This window comes from Lynx rufus, unplaced genomic scaffold (genome assembly GCF_022079265.1).
Source record: "Lynx rufus isolate CCGP_SWC_20201006 ecotype Redwood Valley unplaced genomic scaffold, mLynRuf1.p SCAF_28, whole genome shotgun sequence".
NCBI classification, from domain to species: domain Eukaryota; kingdom Metazoa; phylum Chordata; class Mammalia; order Carnivora; family Felidae; genus Lynx; species Lynx rufus.
In genome coordinates, this window is record NW_025814843.1 from 464767 (window position 1) to 485984 (window position 21218).

Sequence of the window (21218 nt, forward strand, 5' to 3'; positions counted from 1 at the left end):
AGCTTGCTTGGGACTCTCTCTCCCTCTCTTCTCCCCTGCTCGTACATGCTCGCTCTCTCTCAAAAACAAATGAACTTAATTTTTTTAATGTGTGTTTATTTTTGATGGAGGGGGGGGCGCATAACTGGAGGAGGGGCAGAGAAAGAGGGAGACACAGAATCTGAAACAGGCTCCAGGTTCTGAGCTGTCAGCACATGTGGGGCTAATGTGGGGCTTGAACCCATGGATAGCAAGATCATGACCTGAGCCGAAGTCGGATGCTCAACTGAGCCACACAGGCACCCCCAAAATAAATGAATAAACTTAAAAAAAAAGTGTGTTGTTTAATCTCCAAGTATTTGGGGCATTTTCCAGCTATCTTTGTTACTGACTTCTACTTTAATTCCAATGTGGCCTGAAAGCAGACATTGTATGATTTCTACTCTTTTAAATTTTGTGTTTTATGACCCAAAATGCGATCTATCTTGGTGAATGTTCCACGTGAAGAATTTGTAATCTTCTGTTTTGGGATGAAATATTCTATAGATGTTGAGGCGCCTGGGTGGCTCAGTCGGTTGAGCGTCCGACTTCAGCTCAGGTCATGATCTCGCAATCTGTGAGTTTGAGCCCCGCATCGAGCTCTGTACAGACAGCTCAGAGCCTGGAGCCTCCTTCGGATTCTGTGTCTCCCTCTCTCTGCCCCTCCCCAGCTCATGCTCTCTCTCTCTCTCTCTGTCAAAAATAAATAAACATTAAAAAAAATTTTAAAGAAATATTCTATAGATGTCAATTATATATAGTTGATTGATGGTGCTATTAACTTCAAATATGTTCTTACTTTCTGCCTGCTAGATCTGTCCATTTCTGATCAGAGAGGTATTAAATTTTTTTTTCAACGTTTTTATTTATTTTTGGGACAGAGAGAGACAGAGCATGAACGGGGAGGGGCAGAGAGAGAGGGAGACACAGAATCGGAAACAGGCTACAGGCTCCAGGCTCCGAGCCATCAGCCCAGAGCCTGACGCGGGGCTCGAACTCACGGACCGCGAGATCGTGACCTGGCTGAAGTCGGACGCTTAACCGACTGTGCCACCCAGGCGCCCCTCAGAGAGGTATTGAAGTCTCCAATTGTAATAATGGATTCATCTATTTGTAGTTCTACCAGTTTTTCCTCATGTACCTTGACACACTGCAGTTAGGTGCATACACATTAAGGAATGTTATGTCTTTGGGGAGTATTGACCCCTTTATCATTATGTAATGCCCCTCTTTATTCCTGATCACTTTCCTTACCCTGAAGTCTGTTCTGTCTAAAATGAATATAGCTATTCCTGCTTTCTTTTGATTAGTCAGCATGATATATCTTTCTCTATCCCTTTATTTTTAATCTATATGTGTCTTTATATTTAAAATGAGTTTCTTGAAGGCAATATATGGTTGGGTCTTGATTTTTAGACCACTGATGTTTAGAGGGATTATTGATACAGTTAGATTAATATTTATCATATTTGTCACTGTTTTCTCTTTGTTGTAATCATTCTTTGCTCCTATATTTGTCTTCCACACTTTTTCTACATTTTGGACTTTTTGTTTGTTTTAAGTAAGCTTCACACCCAGTGCAAAGCCCAATAACGGGCTTGAACTCATGACCCTGAGATCAATACCTGAGTTGAGCTCAAGAGTCAGACACTTAACCAACTGAGCCACCCATGCACCCTTACATTTTGGAGTTTTAACTGAGCATTTATATAATTCCATTTTCTCTTCTTTCTTAGAATATCAGTTATGCTTTTTTGAGTGGTTGCTCTACAGAATGCAGTATATATTTGTAACTAACCCAAGGCCACTTTCAAACAAAGCTATACCACTTCACAGATAATGCAAGTGACAAAATATTCCTAATTCCTTTCTTCCATCTATCATTGCTGTCATTCATTTCACTTATACATAAGCACACACACATACATACACACACACCAATTGATACATCTTACCTGTTATTATTTTGAGCAAACTGTTACCTATTAGGTCAATTAAGGATAATAAAAATGAAAGTTTTTATTTTACTTTCACTATTCTTTCACCGACATTCTTCCTTCTTTGATGTAGATCTGAGTTTCTGACCTATACCATTTTCCTTTTCTGAAGAACTTCTTTTAACATTTCTTGCAAGGCAAGTCTAGTGGCAACAAATTCCCTCAATTTTTGTTTGAAGTCTATTTCTCCTTCACTTTTGAAAGGTATCTCCCAAGGGTATAGAATTCTAGGCCTTCTAGGGACCCTGGCTGGCTCAGTCAGTGGAACATGCAACTCCTGATCTCAGGATTGTGAGTTCGAGCCCCATGTTGGATATAGAGATTACTTTAAAAATAAACAAAAATTGGGGTGCCTGGGTGGCTCAGTTGGTCAAGCGTCCAACTTAAGCTCAGGTCATGATCTCATTGTTTGTGAGTTCGAACCCCACGTTGGGCTCTGTGCTGACAGCTCAGAGCCTGGAGCCTGCATCTCCCTCTCTCTCTGTCTTTCCCTTGTTCGTTCTCTCTCTCTCTCAAAAAATGAGTAAATGTTTAAAAAAAATTTTTTTTAAATAAACAAAAATTTGAGGCACCTGGGTGGCTCAGTCGGTTAAGCGTCCAACTTTGGCTCAGGTCATGATCTCACAGCTCCTGGGTTTGAGCCCCATGTCAGGCTCTGTGCTGACAGCTCAGAGCCTGGAGCCTGCTTCAGATTCTGTGTCTCCCTCTCTCTCTCTGCCCCTCCCCCACTCATGCTCCGTCTCTGTCCCTCAAAAACAATAAAAAATAATTAAAAATATTTTAGTAAACAAAAATTTTAAAAATATATATTTTTTAATTCTCAGCTTTTTTCTCTTAACACTTTGAAAATTTCACTCCATTCTGTTTTTGCTTACACAGTTTCTAAGGAGAAATTAGATATATTTCTTTGTTCCTCTATGGGTAATATATATATACATATTTTTTTTTCTGCTTCTTCCAAGATTTTTTTTCTTATCTCTGATTTTCTGAAGTCTAACAATAGTATGCCTAGGTGTTGTGAGGTTTTCTTGACATTACTTTACTTAGTGTTCTTTGAGATTCCTGGATTTATAGTTTGGTGTCTCAGATTAATTTGGGAACATTCTCAATCATTATTGCTTCAAATCTTTCTTCTGATTCTTTCTCTTTCCTTCTGGTATTCCCATTATGCGTATGTTACATCTTTTGTAGTTATTTCACAGTTCTTGTATATTTTTCTGTCTTTTTGCTTTTCAGTTTTGAAAGCTCTCATGCTTTCATGCTCAAGCTTAGATATTCTTTCCACAGCCATGCCCATCAAAGACATTCTTCATTTCTCTTAGAGTGTTTTCTATCTGTAGCATTTTTTATTCTTGCCTAGATTTTCTATCTCTCTGCTTACATTACCCATCTGTTCTTGCATGTTGCTTACTTTTTCCTTTCTCAGTCTGATAATTCCAACTTCTCTGCCATATCTGACTCCAGCTCTAATGCTGTTCAGTGTCTTCAAACTATCTTGTCTTTCAGTATGCCTTGTAATGTTCTGTTGAAAGGCAGATATGATGTGCTGGTTAAAAAGAACTGCAGTAAATAGGCCTTGAGAAATGTAGAGGCAGTGGAAGCATACTATGGCTCTGTGGTTCTATCTAGTCTTTTGGTGAGCTCATCTCCCAAACCGTTAACTTCGTCAGTGGTTCTCGGGGTTTTTTCCCCTCCTTAGATAGGACAGGATGACTAGAGGGAGATGGGAGTTGAGGATTTCCCTTTCCCTAAGTAAGTTCTCTAGATAAAATAGTTTCTCCTGGGGGCAGGTCTTGTTAAGAACAGAATGCTGTGACATATTTCAAAACAGTTACTTTTCCCTCCTCATACCAGAAGCACAAGGGAATTTTTCTCCAATATTCAGTATGAGGGCCTTGTGGAGCTTCTTAAGTTAAAACTCATCAAACTGTGGGGCCCTCTTCTGACTGGGTCCCTCCACAGTTTTTAACTCTCAGACTTATTCACACGGAGCCTCCAGCAATTTGTCAATTACAGTTCAGACTTTCTTACCACTCCAATAAATGTGATTCTCTGTACCTGTCTCACCAATTTTGGTGGCAACAGTTTGCTCTGTGATCTCATGATTCTGAGAGATCCTAAGCATTGGCTGATTTTTCCATTTGTTCAGCTTTTTGCTTGTCGGGATTGGAAGGGCAGCTTCTAAGCTCCTTACATGCTGAATAAGAAACCAAAAGTTCCAACACCATTCTTTAAGATGAAGTTAAGCCATTAATCATATGGTTGTTCCCGGTATGTGAAAAAGTAATTTTTCTCTTATTGCTTTTAAGTTTTATCTTTGCCTCTCAACAGTTTTACTATGATGTATCTCGGTGTGAATCTTTGTGTTTACCCTACTTGGGGTTTGCTGAGTTTCTTGGATGCATATACTGATGTTTATGGTAGCCTGAATAAAAATCCCTCAAAGATGTCTACATCTTAATCCCTGGAACCTAGGAGTATATTACCTTATTTACATGGTAAAAGGAACTTTACAGATATGATGAAATTAAGGATCTCAAAATGGGAAGATTATCCTGCATTATCTGGGCAGGCTCAATATAATCACAAGAGTCCTCATAAGAGGGAGGCAGGAGGGTTGAGTCATACGGGTAGATGTGACAATAGGAGTAGAGGATAGAGTCATATGAGGAAGGGGCCCTGAGCTAATGAATGCTGATGGCCTCTAGAAGCTAGAAAGCAGGTAAAAAGATTCCCTTTAGAGCTTTCAGCAGGAATACAACCTTGCTGACACCTTGATTTTAGTCTGACCTCCAGAACTATAAGATAATAAATTTATTGAGTTTGAAGTTATTGCATTTGTGGTAATTTATTACAGCAGCAATAGGAAATTAATACAATGTTCCTTATCAAATTTGGGAGTTTGGGGACATCATTTCTTCAAATATTTTTTCTGTCCCATTCTCTCTTCTTCTGGGACTCCCAAATGATAGCACTTGATACTGACACACAGATTTCTGAGGCTCTATTAATCTGTCTTCAACCTTTGCTCTTTTTGCTTTTTTCCCCTAGGTATGAGTCACCCTTTCCTGTTTCTTCAACATGTCTTATAAATTTTTGTTGAACATTGGCTGTTTTAGATACCACATTGTTAGCGACTCCAGATTCTCATTTTCCCTTCTGGAGACTGCCAGAGTAGCTGACTTTTAAAATTTGTTTAATAACTTGCCTGTATTAAACCTGTAGATTTTGTTTCACTCAGTGTGGCCACTGATATCTCTGCCCAGTTTTTCTTTTTTTTTTTTTTCCTTCTTCTCATTTTTATTTTTATGTTTGGCTTCCTACTGAGGGTAGACTCTGTATCTGAGTATCGTAATGGTCAACAGTACATGTCAGGGTTTGTGCCCAAACACCTCAAAGCAATACAGCTTCTACCCTTTGCAGATAAATCTGTGTGTCGTATGGGAAGTACCTTCAAAGTTCAGGCACATTTTAAGTCTTCCTCAGCTTTTACTTTCCATTAAGCTTTCTTTAACTCCTCTGTATTTGCACACTGTCATCCAGGGATGTATATAGATAGCTTGTGCCCTCCCTAGTCAACTATGCTCCTACATGTAGCTTTCCAGTCATCCAGGGTATTTGGGGGTTTATCAAACCCATCTACGGCTGTCTCACTTATAGGACTTGTCAAATTTCTAACTAGTCTACTGGTCCACTGCATGCCCAACCAGGGCCACAACCTAAGACTAAGTAAGCTGTTGGCCTTCCTCATTCACTTCCCAACAAGATTACTAGCTTTATTGACAAAGATGCTGGGCATGGTTTTTTGTTTTCTCTCTGTTCCAAATAGTTAGCTTCCTCTGACAGTGAGACAGCTGGTCTTCACCACCTGCCCCACCCTGGTGGAACTACTGAACTAACTGAGCTGGGGGTATGGGGTGGGAGTAGTGCAGACAAGAATGCCACAGATTCTCACTGGTCTTACCTAATGTTCAGTGCTTTTGCATGAATAAATGCTTCTCAATTGTCTGTCTTTAGTCAATTCCCAGACCTCTGAAATGCTTCTTTTTGACAATTTTGTCCTGTTTAAAGTTAGTTTGGGGAGGGCAAATTTGTAACCTCTTCACCATACCAGAAGTCTTCCCAGCCCATCCCAAGGACTTAATAGAATTTTTTCTACTGATAGAAATTAAAACTGATGATAACACAAACCTAATCAAATGGAAATTATTTCTCTCAAATATCCTATCTGAATGTCTTCATGATCAAATACTTCATAATCAAAAACTTTCAAAAGAGACGGCTTGTAAGATGTGATGTGTGGCCAAGTTAAATTTAAAATGTTGAGGGGAAAAAATAAATTTCAAGTTTATGGGAAGAAAGACAAAAGAGACTAGATCACTGCGAAACTGCTTCTTGTTGTAAGAATTCACATTTCCTCACTTTCTCCAGTATCCCTGGACTGGTTCAGTTGCTACAGTTGTCCAACCATGCCTTCTTTCTAATACAATTCAAAACCAAATTTTGTTTCTTACGATTCAGTGTTTTTCCCCCAACAAATAATTTCTCTTTAAATTTAAGTCTGTCTTGATTTTTACCTAAGATCAAGTTTCCAGCTACCATTTTTCCATTGAGATATAAATGAGAGGTGTGAATAATAACTTAAAATTATTTATATGATACAGCACACTGTCTTTGGAACCAGGCAGACTTAAGTTCAAATACCAATAATCAGACTAACTAGGTAAGTATCTCTAGACAAGTTACTTAATAGTTCAGCCAATTTCCTCATCTGCAAAATATGCCTAATACCTGTCTCACACAGTTGCAGGAAGGATTAGAAATGATAGCACTTATCTCTACAATTGCTGGGTTACCTACTTAGAAAGTTGCTAAGTAATGTCAGGGTGAAAAGAACCAACAGACAAAATGGGTAAATTAATCTTCCTTGCTATGTCCAGCACTCATGGGTGGCCAAATTAACTATTTTAATTTCCTTCTCTTTTATCCCCCTTTTCATTAATTGAGACACTTCTACATAGTACAATATTCTACCACACAGTAAGGAACATAACAGTTTCCTACAAAGTGGCATTTAAATTTTACTTTTTTAAACAATTTTTTGGAGCATTTACTGTCTAGGAAATATTGTCTGAGAAAAACTTAAGTACCATAGTTTTTAAACTTGTATACTAAATTTTTAAAATTCTCCACCTTTTCTCAGTACAGAGTCCTTTGAAAGCCTTATTACTGTTGAATCTGCTAAAGTACAAGTTTATACAGGTAAACTGTGTAAATGATATCAAGAGATCCACAAACCCCCTCGAGTCCATCTGGACACAAGTTAGAATACCTACCTTTGCTGGCAAGTCCTTCTTCCATGCAAATATTCACCTCTTAAACCTGAATGAATTAGTACACCTGGATTTGCAGAAGTCTAGATTCCTTAAACGCAGGCAGTCCAGAATTACAAATGAAATGCAAATCACTGTAATTACTACAATGGTGGAGCGACTGGTTTGGAGTCAAAATGTTGCCACCATTTACTTTCTGTTCCACAATGGAACTTATCATCCCCTTTGGATCCCAGCTCCCCTACCAATAAAAGAAGGAAATAATCCTCATTCTACACACATCTTGAGATAGTTATGAGCTAAGGAATAAAGAGGTAACAGTTCCTTGTACACTACAAAGTGATGAGAGAGGTCCATTGGAATTACTTACCCTGGCTGCTAAAACATCCTCTGCTGTTGCATGTTTACCTCATGTGAGTGTTTCTCAACCTGAAAGTATGAAATGAGATGAAGAAGAAAGCCCAGAATTGTCTGATACCTCATGCCAGAGTTCTTGGAACACCTGGTTGTACGTGATCTGCCCACATGTGGTCTCTCCCTGGTGGCCTAAGCCCCTCAATTCATCTCTCTGTTTCCTGTGTCAGATACAAAGTGAATGTTCGGTAAATACTGCTGAATGAATGACGAACAAACGGACAGCCTGTGTGAAATGAGCCAACTGAGCCCTAACAGCACCTGGGGCTCCCTCCTAGTTTTCAGGAGCTAGAACGTCAGGCCGCAATCACCATCCCAAAGAGTCAGTGGAGAGCAAAAACGATACCACTTTGGTGCAACCTACCAGACTGGGCCCTTGGGAGGTGCATGCACAGGTATGTGAGAACCACTCTTTGTCACAATTTGTAAATCTCCAGGTTGAGAGGAGAGAAAAACACTCACCCTTCGTGAAGATCTGGAAACGGACAGGAAAAGAGGAACAGTGCTGCTTTCAGATGCTTTTTATGTGTTACAGAATGCTATACAATCTAATGTCACAATCCTTCATTCCCTTGAAAATGTGGTACAAATTACTACGTATCCCAACTCCTCAAACCAGAAGTACGTTTCTATATCTAACATAATCTTTTACCTATTCTGTGATTCCTTCTAACACACGACTTTAATAGAGTGAAACAATATTACACAGGTGTCCAAATTATACTTTAAAAAAGTAACTTTTAGCTTGCTACCATAATTGGCTATTGTATGAAGAAAAATATTAATAACAATTACTAACTTTTTAAGGTTTGCAACGTCCTGGGTTACATACTCCATACCCATGATCTCATTTCATCCTCGTAGCAATCCTATGGGGTAGGTATGATAGCTATTTCCATTTGCTAAATGAGAAAAGCACCTGAAATCACACTGCTAACAAGTGGCAGAATAGAGATTTGAACCAGGTATTCAGATTCTAAAGTTCACATTAACTATTAAGTACATCAAATAAGGTATAAATAATAATATTAATAATCCTTTGGTTGGAGCCTAAAACAGGAAAAATTTTAACACTGTCTAGGAGATGAATAAATCCCTATACTCAGCTGAAATCACCCAAACAAAATACAAAAGCTTTTATGCAAGAATGGAATGTAAACAAGCTAATTGCCTAATAGGAACTCAGTACAATTTCCTTGATTCAGTTTAGCAAATGTTTTAAGCCAATCTGGACGATAATACCATACTCACAGAGAATTGTGAAGCAACAGCGGTTTCCTAATATACCTTGCAGTTGAACAACTAAGTACTACTCACATAAACCTGGAAAAACTTACCTCTCTCTTCAAAACTTCGTGTTCCTAGTACAAACATGACCTTAGCAATAAGTTCAAACTACTGTAAGCAATGTTCCATTAATTCAGCTGCTATCAGCAGACCTCTCCCTCCATAAGCAGATGAGTAGACAAGTCTCAGGTTACCACCAACTTAAGATAAGAGGGAGAGCTCAAGTAGAATCTAAAATCATTTATTCAATTTCCTACCTTGGTGGGTGGCAAGAAGCTTCCAAGCTAAATTTACATGCCATTCAGGCTCAATTTTCATCCTCATGTTTATGGTTTTCCAGAATAGATTAATGGAGAGTTCATTTCTGCATTAAAATCATAACATTACCGACAAAAGAAAGGTCTCATATGTGGATGACTGGGGTTAAAAATAAGACAACAGACCCAAAATGGAGTCACGTAAGCTAAGCCCCACATCACCAAACCGAGTCTTAATTACAGTCTCAGCCTCTGCCAGAAATGGAATCTTAAACCAATCAGGAATCATCTGGTGAACATTAGTGACGTAATTTGTCTGACAGACCCCTAGCTCCCCTAAAGGAAAGTAACCTTGCCAAAACCAAACCACTTTTTGCTAATATAACTTCCTTGTTCCCACTCCCTTCTGCTTATAAAAGTCTTTTCATTTTGTACAGTTCTTCAGAGCTCCTCTCTGTCTGCTAGATGCAATGCTGCCTGATTCATGGGTCACTGAATAAAACTAATAGGACCTTTACTTTTTTTCTTTTTTTTCTTTTTTTTTTTTTTTTTTTTGAGAGAGAGAGAGCACGCGCAAGTGAGCAGGGGGCAGAGGAGCTGAGGGAGAGAGAGAATCTTAAGCAGGTTCCATGCTCAGCGTGGAGCCTGATGCAGGGCTCAATCCCACAACCCTGGGGTCATGACCTGAGCTGAAATCAAGAGTCAGATGATCAACCAACTGAGCCATCCAGGCGTCCCAAGCTAATAAGATCTTTAAATTTTACTTACCTTGAATTTTGTTTTTTAACAGTGGGTAGGACTGAGAAATGATAGTTTTGGCTGGAAACTACCAGCAGGATCCAGATCCACATTTTTCTTTAAATCAATGTATAAGAAATTGTGGGCTAGATTTGGCCATTTGAGGGCATCCTACCTATACTCACCTACATGGAACTCACTTAAAAGTCATCTTCAGAATAATCCCCCTTCTGTGTGTGCTCCACTCCAACATTTTACTACACTGTAAGTATAAGTAAATTTTTGAAACTGACCTTTCCCTGTTGCCAAAAGGGAACGAGATCATTTTTTTCTCCCTCTTTTTTCTTAGAACATTTTTTTTAAAAGCTAGTATTTATAAAGTTTTCTTCTGTCCCTTTGATATGTATGCAAATCTTTTTAAAGGCTAAATAAGCTAGCTGCAGAACTCAGGAATAATTTTCCTGAGAGTCCTAGAAGCCTTTTATTTTATTTTATATTTTATTTTATTTTATTTTATTTTATTTTATTTTATTTTATTTTATTTTATTCTATTCTATTCTATTCTATTCTATTCTATTCTATTCTATTTTAGAGAGTGTGAGCAAGGAAGGGGAGAGGGAGGGAGCATCCTAAACAGACTAGCACAGAGCCCAGAGTGGGGCTCACTTGGGGCTCAATCTCACCATAAGATCATGACCTGAGCCAAATCAAGAATCAGATGTCTAACTGACTGAGCCACTCATGCGCCCCGAAGCCATCTCTCTTAAAGAACTTACCAAATTCAACACCTGAAAAACAAATAATCCAATGAAGAAATGGGCAGAAGACATGAATAGACACTTTTCCAAAGAAGACATCCAGATGGCCAACAGACACATGAAAAGATGCTCAACGTCACTCATCATCAAGGAAATACAAATCAAAACCACATTGAGATACCACCTCACACCGGTCAGAGTGGCTAAAATTAACAACTCAGGAAACAACAGATGTTGCCAAGGATGTGGAGAAATGGGAACCCTTTTGCACTGTTGGTGGGAATGCAAACTGGTGCAGCCGCTCTGGAAAAGTGTGAAGGTTCCTCAAAAAATTAAAAATAGAACTACCCTACGACCCAGCAATAGCACCACTAGGAATTTATCCAAAGGATACAGGAGTGCTGATTCACAGGGGCACTTGTACCCCAATGTTTATAGCAGCGCTTTCAACAATAGCCAAATCATGGAAAGAGCCCAAATGTCCATCAACTGATGAATGGATAAAGAAATTGTGGTTTATATACACAATGGAGTACTACGTGGCAATGAGAAAGAATGAAATCTTGTCATTTGCAACAACGTGAATGGAACTGGAGGATATTATGCTAAGTGAAATAAGTCCAAGAAAGATATATGTTTTCGCTCATATCTGGATTTTGAGAAATTCAACAGAAGATAATGGGGAAGAGAAGGGGAAAAAATAGTTTCAAACAGAGACTCTTAAACACAGAGAACAAACGGAGGGTTGATGGTGGGAGCAGGGGAGAAGGGAAAATGTGTGATGGGCACTGAGTAGGGCACATGTTGGGATGAGCACTGGGTGTTGTATGTAAGCGATGAATCACGGGAATCTACACTTGAAACCAAGAGCACACTATATACACTGTATGTTAGCTAACTTGACAACAAATTATATTTTAAATAAATAAATGTAAATATCTAGGAAGACAGTGCCTCAGCTCCCCATCACGGTAGGAGTTTAGCCTACACACCTCTATTACCTGCACAAAGAAATCAAAGATGTTTTATTTTACCTTCAGATAAAGGCAATTAATTAGTACAGATGACCACAATTACCAGCTGAATTTAGGATGAACTATGAAAGCAAGTACATCAAATGCCACTGTCAAGTCTTCTTAAAGATTACCATTCGTCTTGAGACTTTATACGTAATGGATTGTAAACGGTAGAATTTCTTTTTTGTTTTTGTAATCTCATTAGCACACTACTTGTGATGTATCCCAGTCTGGGTTAATGCTCATTCAGTAATAAAACTAGTTTCTTTCATTACATATTTGTGAAGATCATTTCTTAGGTAGGCAGATTTTATTTTCCCCACATAAATGTGTAGAAATTCTACTCTCTACTGGGCTACCTTACTGCCACTTTCCCAACCTTGATGACCACAATACAAGAAAAAAAAATTCCTCCCTGACAAGAGTTTGTTAGGGATTTAGCCCATTAATGTCATCCGAGTGCCAGATACTCCTATATCATTGCCTCTGTGACACCTCCACTTGGATTATTTCAAAGACACCTTTTCCAAAACTGAACGCATGTTCTTCCTTCACGGTTTCCTATCATGGAAGCACAAGCCGGAAAATGAAGAATTAGCCCTGACACCTCCCTCTCCCTTCTCACCCCAGAGTGAACATATTATCAAGCACTATTGATCCTACCTCTTAAATAGTTCTCAAATCCATCGACTTTTGCCTCCACTGAGGAGCCAAAGTGATCTTTTAATAACACAGACCCACTGATGCTACTCTCATGACTGAAATTTTTCAATGGCTTCCCACCATTCTTAGGATAAGCCTAAATCCTTGGTATGACCTATGAGGCCTGCATGGTCTGACCCCTGCTACCTCTTCAACCTCATCTTCCTGACTCCCTCTCTCTCTGCCCTCCAGCCCCGACTGGGAGCTTAAACTCCATGACAACTGAGACTATGACTATTTGTTCATGCTATATCCATAGCACAGCGTCCAGCACATAATAAATGCAAAGTAAATGTATGTCCAAAAATAATGTTGATAAAACAACTGTAGCATCCTAAATGGAAGGCAAATAAACATTAAGTAAATTATGCATGGTGAAGGAAAAGAATGTCCTTATATATTTGTACCATAGGTGGCTAACACAGGGTGTGGACCATAGTGAGGCTATAAAATGTTCGTTAAATCATTTTGCAAACCAGAGACAATATGATGAAACAAAACATTGGCACTCAGTTTTTATTTAGCATTATAGGGCAAATTACCGATGCCAATCACATCTCATATTTAGGTATTTATCCCTCCTCTCATCCCCAATATCCATCCTGTAGGCAACCAGAGGTCTAACCACATGTTTGAAGGAGGAGGGTGGACTCCAATCAGAACTGGAAAGTAGATATGGTTTGTGGAGCTGACTATAAATAATCCAAGACTGGGGAGCAATACTGCTCTTAGGGTAAGACCCTTACCTCCCTTGTGTGTTTGACTTGGGCAACATCCTCCACCCTTTGGCCACACAGGTCTTTCAGTAACTACAAGACACAAGCTGCTCCCATTCTCGAGGCATTGCGACCTGCTGGATTTGGAGTTGTAAGAAACACAGGGTGGAGGGCCACACCATCATGGTGAGGCCCTTCCTTTTTGCTGACTCCAAGAGCCACAGTCCTTCCCCAATCCAGGTTCCCTCTCCCTGGTAGCTCTTCACCCTTCTCTTTGCCCAATGTAATCCAACTCAGTCCTTAAAGGTCTCAGCTAAATATTTCCTCAGCAAAACCTTCCCTGTCTCTCCTCATTCCCTCCCACTGCCAAATGGCCCCATTATACATTCCCCTAGCACCCTCTACTGTCCTCCAGAGCACGTACTACAACTGCAACTGATACTTAATTTGTAATTCTCTTTCCATCTCCACTGTTAGACTTATAAGCAACCCAACAACAGGACTGTGTCTGTTTTGACCATAACTATATCCCCAACACCTAGTACACTGCTGGTAGAGAGTAGCTATATTCAATAAATATCTGCTCAAAGAAGGAATGAATGAAATACATAGATAAGCACTAGTTTTTGGAGTACATTGAGTTGGCTCTGCCCTTACTAGCTCTGTGCCTTTGTATAAATTTCTTACCATCTATGAGCCCATTTCTTCCTTTATAAATAAAAATAACTGTCCCTACTTTATAGGATTATTGTGAGAATTGAATAATTCAATAAAATGCTTAGCATAAACTCTGGCACATAACACTCAATGAATGTTAACTATTATTATTCTTAAAGCATGGAGAAAGAGAGGAATGCATATGTTAGGGAAGGTACATTCATTCCATGCTCTTGACTAAAACACAAACACGGCTGCTTTATACAAACATACAGTGGCAAGTCTGAATACAATATTTTAAGTATACTATAGGAACGTATTATCTAAAACAACTCTGAAGAAGAGAGCACAGGCAGTGACTTCTTTGACATCAGCCACAGCAACTTCCTTCAAGATATGTCTTCTGAGGCAAAGGAAACAAAAACAACTATTGTAACTACATCAAAATAAAAACCTTCTGCACAGTGAAGGAAACAATCAACACAACTAAAAGACAACCTACTGAATGGGAGAAGATATTTGCAAGTGACATATCTGATAAAGGGTCAGTATCCAAATATACAAGAATTTATAAAACACAACACCCAAAAAACCAATAGCCCAATTAAAGAATGGGCAGAAGACATGAGCAAACATTTCTCCGAAGACATCCAGAAGGCCAACAGAGTCATGAAAAGATATTCAACATCACTCATCATCAGGGAAATGCAAATCAAAACTACAATGAGATGTTACCTCACACCTGTCAGAATGGCTAAGATCAAAACACAAGAAACAACAAGTGTTGGTGAGGATATGAAGAAAAAGAAAACCCTCTTGCACTGTTGGTGGGAATGCAAACTGGTGCAGCCACTGTGGAAAATAGCATGGAGGTTCCTCAAAAAATTAAAAACAGAACTACCCTATGATCCAGTAATCACATTACTGGCTATTTACTCAAAGACTATGAAAACACGAATTCAAAAGGATATATGCACCCCTATGTTTATTGCAACATTATTTACAATAGCCAAATTATGGAAGGAGCCCAAGTGTCCATCAAGAGATGAATGGATAAAGATGTGGGATATATATACAATGGGGTGTTATCCAGCCATAAAAAAGAATGGAGTCGTGCCATTTGCAACAACACGGATGGAGCTAGAGAGTATAATGCTAAACAAAATAAGTCAGAAAAAGACACCATGTTTTTGTTTGTTTCAAACAAAACAAACATACAAAGGAGAAAAAGAGAAACAAACGAATGCAGTGCCTGGGTGGCTCAGTCAGTTAAGCGTCTGACTCTTGGTTTTAGCTCAGGTCACGGTTTCCCAGTTTGTGAGTTCAAGCCCAAAGTCCAGCTCTGTGTGGACAGTGCAAAGCCTGCTTGGGATTCTCCCTCTCTGCCACTCCCCAATCATGGTTGCTCTCTCCTTCTCTCAAAATAAATAAACAAACTGAGAGAGAGAGAGAGAGAGAGAGAGAGAGAGAGAACAAAAAACAGACTCTATAGAGAACAAACAGATGGTTACCAGAGGGGAGGTGTATGCGGGAGAGGTGTGAAATAGGTGAAGGGAACTAAGAGTACATTTACCTTATGAGCCCCGAGTAATATACAGAATTGTTGGATCACTGTATCATACACCTGAAGTCAATATAACACTGTATGTTAACTATACTGGAATTAAGACTTTTAAAAATCTAGAAAACAATTTTAAATAAAAAAGAAAAGAAAGGGGGATGGGCTAAATGGGTAAGGGGCATTAAAGAATCTGCTCCTGAAATCATTATTGCACTATATGCTAACTAACTTGGATGTAAATTTAAAAATATTTAAAAAAGAAAAAAAAAGAAAAGCGTAAATAGATCTGTTTATAAAGCCAGGAATCTTTTTGGATGTGAAGTGATCACGCATCTATATGCCTTGCACACTCCTGTGTACAGTGTCGGCCTCTTTCAAAGCAAAGCACATCAGCAACCCATTACTGCAAGGCAGTAGGTTCCAGACCTGGGCTTCAAAGTCTAAAGAACCACAGTCCAGCTGTGCTGACGTTGGCCCAGAACATGCAGATAAAACACCAGGCTTTTGCCTTTGAGATAAGTGCCCTTCTCTCCCAGTAGGAAACTCCATGCCTTCATGAGAAAATGTCCCTTCATTCTTATATTGTCTGGCATCCGAGTAACCCTAAAAGACCCCCCCTTAAACATTATTTCTGTTCTCTCTTAGAGTCTCCAAATTTAAACACATCACTTGACTTCTCTGAGCCTCAATTTCTTCATCTGTAAAAATGGAGCTAAAATAGTACTTCCCTCTTAGGTAAATGGCTCGGTATGTGCCATAAAATAAACATATGGTAACTACTGTTTCAGTGTTTCTACCAGGTTCCTAATCAATCTACAATCCAGAAAAAAAAATCACAACAAAGATCCTTTTCAATGCTATAAATGTGGTTTTTTTCCAAAGTCCTGCGTTTGCTACAATAAAAGAAACCCCCCACCCAGGAATAAAAGGAATCATTCTAATGAAGCTTCAAATGTTGCAAAGGAAAACAATGGAACAAATCAGGTGGAACAAATTCTGTCTACTGAAAAAGATTAATTCAGCAAAATGTAATTTATGCATATCCATTTTTATAATGTCTCCTTTTAAAGGAACCCCTATTGGGACTACATAAACTCTCATCAACTGTTAATCTGGAAGCCTCATCATATCGTTTTGGGGGACGGCAGAATGCCATCCCAGAAAAATCCCCGCAAGAAGGAGCACTCAGTCTTACTGATCACCCCCCACCAAGGCCCAGTCATGACCCTGCTTCTTCCTCCCACCTCCACTCCTTCCCATCATAAGCCTCAGGAGAAATAAAAAGCTACCCTGGGAAAAAGTTGGGGGACCTCTGTATGTTCATAAAACTATATTATGACAAGGCTCCAGATTACCTTTTGAATATAACTTCTTTAACAAGGACCTCTTCAAAGGCAACCCCCGGACCAGAATGACTAGATTTAACACAGAGGCCTAGTTGTAAAACCCTGCCTCCTCCACTTATTTGTTGCATAACTTCACTGAAAGCATATGAAGAGACCACCCACTTTACTCTTTTGCGGTGAGGAGTAAGAGAGATTATCTACAACAGAAAACATTTACGTGGGTGTTCAAAAAGCTAGTTCCCCTCCCTATCCTGCTGAAGAATTCGATCATTTTACTAATTTTATCTCTGGATCGCCAAGCTAAGGACACCTTTTTCCACCTGCCACTTCTTTAGAAACTGACTTCCTCTTGGTTCTCCTCACCAACCAACCCTGCCCCCACCCCCACCTCCATACCGGTCGGAGGACGTGAAAAGCACTTCCCGGTAATTCCACTGCAAGAATCAATTATTAGCTCACTAAACACAGGTATATATGAAGCTCAGAAGTTACACCAAAATTAACTTCTCAACTCTCAAATCACTATACCAAAGGGAACTTAAAAGAGAATTCTACAGGTACCATTTATTGGGTAACTACTATGTGCCAGACACTGGCGGGGGGGGGGGGGGCATTCTACAGGCAATCTCATTTACATTTCACAACAACCTCACGAATATGGGCGTATTATTCCCAAAATTACAGCTGAGTACACAGGCGCCAAGAGTTTAAGACACCTGCCCTAAGGTGCACAGTCAGGATGCGTCACGACAAGGATTGGACAAGTAAGAAGTAAGAGTCCCCTGCTGCGATACTCTCCCCTGCCGTGCGAAAAACGGGATCTCCCCGGCTAACCCTAGGTCTCTAACACCAGGCTCCAGCGCCACCAGCCTCCAGGGCTTGAGCCCTGCCGCGCGGCGCCACGTCCGTGGGTGCGGAATCCGGGAAAGGGACAGGCCCGAGCCGGGGGCGCACACCTAGCGCTCGGCGAAGCCCGGGCGGGTCCGCGGCCTCACTACAGCCCTTTCCAGCCGCACACACCGCCGCTGGGACCTCCGCGAAGGCGCCGGCGGCCCAGAGAGAAAGTGCCAGAGGCGGAACTCCAGTATAAGTGCCAGTATAAGCTGAGCCTTCCTTCAGAATGAGGGGCGGCGAGCAGCCAGAGGCCCCTCGGGGTCCGCGGCCTCCACGCCCGCTTCCCTCCCCCTCGCCCGGGGCCCAGAGAGCACTCGACTCAGGATAGGCCCGCGCGCCTCAGCTCCGGGCGCGCCCCTCCGCCCCTCGCCACCAGGGTCGCTTCCTCCCTAGCCCCTACCTGGTCGCCTCAGTGACCATGGTCAATCAAGTTCATCCTCCCGCCTCGGAAGCGACGCGAGACCTCCCTCGCCCTGCCCATGCGGCTCTGTCCAATCCCGGCCTTCAGGCTGCGCATGCGTGCCGGGCTGCCTCCCTCAAGGTGCAGGCCGGATCCGCCCGACTCTGAGGTCAGAGAGGCGAAGCGTACGTAATTGCCTTCCTTCCATCTTCTGGAGGGAAATTCGGAAGGTCGTGGTTTGTGTTTCGAGCGCTCTTTCGGTTAGCGTGTTGGGGTCGGGGGTGGAGGGCGTGGTCGGGACAGTGGAGAATATCTGCTACAGTTATCAAGACTTATTATAAACTATAAAGACATAACTAAAACAGCAAAGATAAATGAAGAGATCACTGGAAAAGGAGAGGCTAGAAACAAACCCACAGATTTGTAGTCGCGTTTTTTTCCCCCACAAAGGAGCCACCGTAATGCAATAGGAAAGTTACTTTAGGTAAATAGTGCTAGATCACTTGAATGACAGCAGGGGAGTGGGGGGCGGGTAATGAGCCTTGACCTCTACCTCGGACCAAAAAAATAATTCAAGACTACACCTAACTGTGAAAGGTACAACTCTGGAAAACAACAGCGTGATATTGTGACCGTGGGACGGGGAGATCCTTTTTAGCAGGACACAGAAAAGTACCAACCCGAAAGGGAAAGGCTGATAAGCTGGCGTCCTTAAATTTAAGACATGGAAATTTAAGACAAGAGAGAGTACAGTGCAAGCAATAGAGTGGAGAAGATATTTGCAATACATATATCTGAAAATGATTTTTATTCACAAGATATAAGTAATTCTTGCAAGTAGATTTTTTAAAAGATCTGAATTTGTTTGAAGTGGAACTGTGGAAAAGAGGATGTTGAGAGAGAAGCTGAGAATTCTCATAGCTCAAAACTCAAGAGACGGCAACAGTGTATAAGTTGAGAAGTCTCCCTTCCTGTTCTCCAGGTACCCAGCTCTCTTCCCACTAGGTAACAATGCCACGAGATGTGTTTGTCTTTCCATAGCTCTCTTATGCATAATCAAGCAATTACACATACGTTCAGCATTCTCCCCACTGTCCCTTGTACAAACAGCATGCTGTAGATACTGCTGTGTACATTGCTTTCATTCATTTTCATCAACTAATAATTTCATGGAGAGCCTCACAAGTACTCAGGCAATCTAGAAACAGAAAATTATATTTTCAACTAAATGTTAGCTAATCTTTTCAAATAATGTGTATAATATGCTTTCCTTAGATATTTTCACAGGAATTTGTAGACCCGTCTGTCCCCTGCCCACTGTTCTGGAAACTCTAGACTCCTACTTGCTAGTTCAGAAAGTGCAAATGTCCCAGTAATAAACCCAATATGATCCTGAGTCCTTACTGCAAGACTGAGCCAGTTTTCTAGGGTTAATTTTCCAAGCTATCATCCATCCCTTCATACACTTCAGTCCTGCTTGGAGTCATTCTGGAAGCAAGAAAATAAATTCCAATGTTTTTATAGCCAATTTGAGTTGGATCTTCTGTCAAATGCCAAGTGAAGAACTCTAACTTCCCAGCCAGGATGTTATACAAATAGACCCCAGGCTAGCACAGCACCATGGCTTTCAATGAAAATGGGACAGGGACTTTCTAGGAAGACAGAATAGACACACTATTCCTCTTGGTAAGAACCACTAAAAATGCTGGACAATATATATTTAAAAAGCATAAACAGTGTCTGAAAAATGGAGAAAAGGCAGACTGGCTAGGGACCTTGGGACCTGAGGAACAACATGGTGGTGAGTCCCTGGGGTTTGTTTTTGGTTTTGCCTCATTACCCCAGACTGGTACCAGAGGGGCAGGGAACCTAGAGATGCCCACGTGCAAAGACAAAGCCCCCAAGGAAAGACCGCTGCTCTCTCTAACTAGAAAGACCAGGAAAGGGGCAGCTTTGGAAGACAGAAAATTTCAACAATGGCTCTACTCCAGCCAAAACCTCTGAAAAATACTTTAGCCTCACACCCACTCCTGCCAGAAAAAACTTAAGTGGAAAGCTTAGGCTTCTTCTCAAGGTAAGCAATAAAGGGACAGCACTACCGCTTTCCTCCCTCTGCTGATATGATGTCAGAGAAGGCCAAGTGGACAGCTGGACTTTCATTTCCATTGAGCAGAAGGCTCTCACCCAATGTGGTGTTACGGTTCCATGTGGGGAACCTGAACTTCCACCCCCTCTTGATGGTGAGGAGGTATCCCCTCCTTCCTTTCTGGGCTGGTCTTAGAGGGAACTAGATGAAGAGTCAGGACCAGTACCACTGCTCAGCAAGTGGCCTCAACAAGGCCAACTCCCATGCCACATGTCATGAAAGAGCTCCACAATTCCATCAACCAACAGAATTTAATCAACATGTGTAGAACATCGCCCCATAACAACAGAAAACACATTCTTTTTAAGCATTCACAGAACATAGGCCAAGATAGACTGTATTCTGGGCCATAAAAAAAAAAAAAAAAAAAAAAAACCTCAACAAATTTAAAAGAATTGAAATTATATAGAGTAAAAAAATAAATTAAATAAATTGAAATGACCGAAAATGAGAATACAATATATGAAAACCTGTGGGACACAGCCAAGGTGGTGCTGAGAGGGATAACACCGTGCTTACATTAGAAAAGGGAACAGTGTCAGAGCAAACAAGCTAAAAATAAATTAGAAAAAAAAAAAAAAAGAGCAAAATAACCCCAAAGCAAGCAGAAGAAAATAACAAAGATAGCAGAAACCAATAATATTTCATTTTATTTTTAAACCATGCTTATTTACTTATTTTGAGAGAGAGGGAAAGTGTGAGCAGGGGAGGGGCAGAGGGAGAGGGAGAGAGAATCCCAAGCAGGATCCACGCTCAGTGTGGAGACCGATGCAGGGCTCAGTCTCACAACTGTAAGATCATGACCTGAGCTGAGAACAAGAATCAGATGCTTAACTGACTGAGTCACCCTGGTGCTCCAGGAATCAATGAAATTTATTTTATTTTATTTTATTTTATTTTATTTTATTTTATTTTATTTTATTTTATTTTTAATTTTTTAACACTTATTTATTTTTGAGAGACAGAGCATGAGCAGGG

The 21218-nt window shown here is 40.5% G+C and overlaps 1 protein-coding gene across 2 annotated transcripts in view; it reads right to left on the reverse strand.

Annotated features, from left to right (window-relative positions):
- Positions 1–18146, reverse strand: part of DHRS7B (dehydrogenase/reductase 7B) — a 61417-nt gene extending 43271 nt beyond the window's left edge. The window contains exon 1 of one of the 2 annotated variants that reach the window (XM_047089836.1): positions 18095–18146. In XM_047089836.1, the coding sequence (XP_046945792.1) occupies positions 18095–18114 (20 nt within the window). In that variant the 5' untranslated portion in view covers positions 18115–18146. Of the gene's footprint in view, positions 1–7718; positions 8142–18094 lie in introns of those variants that run through there. The other variant, XM_047089837.1, reaches the window with a different exon arrangement.
- Positions 18147–21218: the final 3072 nt, after the last annotated feature.